Raw genomic sequence first — 3,509 nt, 5'->3', positions numbered from 1 at the left:
CAAGTTGTTGACCTATAAACTGAAAAATGTCCAACTCAAATTCACGGGGTTGATTTACAAATCCCAACCCAAAGCTAAATAAAAAACAAAACGAGAATAAACAAATCTCAATCTAAATATCTGTCCAATGGTGACAGATCTTGTCAGGGTTGTGACAAAGTTCAAAGGAAAACAAGCGGTAGAAAAGGGGCTGGGGATGATAATTAGTGGGAAATTATACCGGAACATAATTACTTGATCTCGAATAAACAAATGTTGAAATATCATGTTTTTTTTTACATACCACAATTATTTATTTTAATGAAGGTAACACTGTACAAGTCAGAAATAATTATTAGGAACATTTATGTAGTTGTATTTTTAAAGTTTAAATTTGAGACTATTGACTAAGATAAGAAATAAAAATATATAACTAAACTTTGATATACAGAGTTCAACATCGTTGATGCAAAAATAATTGCATGATTGTTTATAGACAAACCTTGTAAGAGGATTTTTTTTTTTTACTCAAACCAAACAAGTTAAACCAAGCATACATTATTATTTCCTATTGATTTTATCTGGTTCTTCAGTGCGGTTTGTGGTGGTAGTGGTGGTGCCAGTGCTGCCAAAAGTTGGAAGACTTTCTCCTGTGTCTAGTTCAACAACTCTGAACTTCTCATAAATGTCACCTTTGTAAAAATTTCTAGTCCTCAACACAAGAATAAAAGAAACAACACAACCAACCAAAGTTGAAGCAGTGATTATGAGAAAAGCCATCCTATAGCATTGCACTCCCACACAAGTTAAGTCCTTCCCCTTTTGCCTTATGAGTCCCTTCACCCCCAATTGCTTCAAAGCCTCTTTATCATACAAATAACCGGTCACTCTCACATTGAGAATGTAAGAGCCAACAGGGCTTGCCACTGCCCCAAAATTGTACAAAGTGGAGTAGTATTTGAGGCCAAATATTTCAGATATGATGGCAAACATTAACGGCCATATGGCCCCAAAGCAAAACCCGATAATCACTGAGGAGAAGTAAAGAGAGTTTGGAATACCAAAGGCTATTAGAATGTGGCCAACACAAGATAGAAGCATGACTAGAGTGAGCAACAAGGGACGAGGGAACTTGTATTTGGTCAATAAGTACTCAGAAACAAAGCCCGAAGATGCTCTTCCCAAATAGTTCCATATGCTCACAAGGGACACAAAAGTTGTGAGGCTCTTTTTGGGGTACCCTAATGAGTTCCCAATCTGTCCTAAATTGTCAAGTGCTGTTAGTGTTCCACCAACACCAAAAACTGTTGCAATGAACAGAATTAACATGTCAATGCTGAAGAGAGCTTGGAAGATGGTGTAGTCCTCACCCCTTTTTGGAGGCTTGAAAACGTTCTTCAAGCATGAGTTGTTGTTTTTCCTTTCTGAATGAGATGGTGCTTCTTCTGGCTGTGACAATTCAACAACTGAAGCAGCAGCATCAGTGAAGTTTTGGTTTTGGTTCTTCCAAATTTTGAATTCTTCTTTAAACACGATACCAAGTGGGAGAAGAAGTAATAAAAGAACCACCATGCCATCCACTATGAACTCCACCCTTGTGAAACTCAACTTGTTTTGTACAACAATCAACACCATTAGAAACCCTGCAACCCCAAGTGAGATATAAAGAAGTTGGTAAAAAACCTTAATCTCTTTTGGTTGTGGGGTGATACTCAACACCCTAACCGTTGGAAGAAAAATGAAGGAAATAGCAGCAGGAAGCCACCCAATGAGAAAAATAAGAGCCTTAGAGTCATCACCATAGAAAGCATGGTAAAACTGAGTGAAAATAGCACCACTTAGACCCACATAACCCTTAAGAAGACCAATGACACTTCCACGGCTTCTAGGGAAGCTCTTGACACAGTTAACCAAAGCACCAGTGTTGGCAAAAGACTGAGAATTTGCACCAATGTAAAAATAGAGACACATTTGCCACACTTGGGGTTTGGCAATGCGTGAGGTGACCGAGAGCCATATCATGAAGTAGCCAATGAAGTTCATGGTGGCTCCCATGGCTAGGATCACCCATGGAGGGCTTATCTCATTGATTAACCCTGAAAAAATTCCAAGGTTTGCACCAAGGTCCTTGAAGAAGCTTATCAAGTTGAGGGTTGATTGGTCATACCCTAAAGAGGCTTTGACCTCGTTTGAGTACAAACCAAACATGTAGGTTGCTCCTGAAACTGCCATGATAAGACATGATGCAAAGATCATGAACCAACGACCTGTGATAACATGGTGTATGAAAGCCAATGATAACATGGTGTGTGGTAAGAGGGTTGTGTTTTGTTATTGTGTATAGATCAAACAAATTAACAAACACTCTTTTATTGTTGTGAATTTGGAACGAGGTTTGTGTGAGTAAGTGTATATGTTGCACACGGACTTGAACTTTGAGTGTAGGATAAGAACATATATAACTAGAGGATGCAATTAAATGCTATGACTACGATGAGATAAAAACATAAATTAAGGTTACTTTTTGGTAAGTAGATTCTCCACCAAAAGTGGAACCAGATTCTAATCCTTGGGGAAAGAAATTGTGTGTGATCTGAGAAAATGACAAGCACTATAGAGGATGCTTGTTGAACCATCCATTGAGTGAAGAGAAGGGATTCTGTGGGAAACTTAGGTAATATTTTTTATGAGGAGTTCCAATGAACATGGTCTTTCTGCAGTTTATACTCGTTCGTTTAAAGCAGGGGATATATATCTGATAATGGTAGTAAAAGCTCTATATTAATTCGTGACTGAAATGGAAAACAATTAGTAGCAGTATTTCCTTATCACTTTGTTTGATTGATTTTCTTTTTGGCATGTGTACTATGAAATGATTGATTATTAAGAAGCATAAATTAATGAATTTTGAATTGCCATTAGTCACACTTTTTTGAAGAATCTGTCAGTAAAAGGTGAAAGAAAGCCGGGTACTGTGTCATGTCATTTACTACCAAAAATTATCTTATTATTCGGTATCATCATGTGTATAATATTCACTAAATATTGTCATGCCGTATTATTTATATATAAGGAGAGGGGTATACATTGAAAGAACCCTAAGTCAACTTTTTTTTTTTTTTTACGTACGTGAACACAAGAAGCGTCAAATTAAATATGATTATTTACTAAGAAATTTTGTCTTTTATTAGAGAGCCACATGGTATATATTTGTCGTAACAAAACACAATCATGTGATTGCATTGGTGGCTGTCCTGTTTATGGATTGTCACGACGTATAGTATTCAAGAATCCAATGCCTAGCTAGCAGCTATATTGATTGGTATGTAAATTGATCTGCAGTTTAATAAATTAAAAAAATCAAAATAGAAAACTAAGTACCATACGAGATGAGACAGTATCTTCATGTGGGCATATATAATTAAGTAATTGTTCATCATTAAAATATTTCATAAATATATATATATACTCTTTCTTCTTCTTGTCATCACAAAAGAAATTGCAGAAATAATTGAAGCCTCACAAAAGCC

The 3,509-nt window shown here is 36.3% G+C and overlaps 1 protein-coding gene across 1 annotated transcript; it reads right to left on the bottom strand.

Moving 5' to 3' along the window:
• Positions 1 to 274: 274 nt before the first annotated feature.
• On the bottom strand, positions 275 to 2,818 carry LOC100782396 (protein NUCLEAR FUSION DEFECTIVE 4). Its single transcript, XM_003536958.5, has one exon. The coding sequence runs from the start codon at positions 2,281 to 2,283 to the stop codon at positions 541 to 543; it is 1,743 nt and encodes a 580-aa protein (XP_003537006.1). The 5' UTR covers positions 2,284 to 2,818; the 3' UTR covers positions 275 to 540.
• Between the last annotated feature and the right edge of the window lie 691 nt (positions 2,819 to 3,509).

Source organism: Glycine max, chromosome 10 (genome assembly GCF_000004515.6).
Source record: "Glycine max cultivar Williams 82 chromosome 10, Glycine_max_v4.0, whole genome shotgun sequence".
Classification (NCBI taxonomy): Eukaryota; Viridiplantae; Streptophyta; class Magnoliopsida; order Fabales; family Fabaceae; genus Glycine; species Glycine max.
This window is presented reverse-complemented; position numbering and strand designations above follow the sequence as displayed.

Bases quoted from the DNA above. Each gene is read 5' to 3' on its own strand.
- LOC100782396 (XM_003536958.5), bottom strand. From the start codon at position 2,283: ATGTTATCATTGGCTTTCATACACCATGTTATCACAGGTCGTTGGTTC.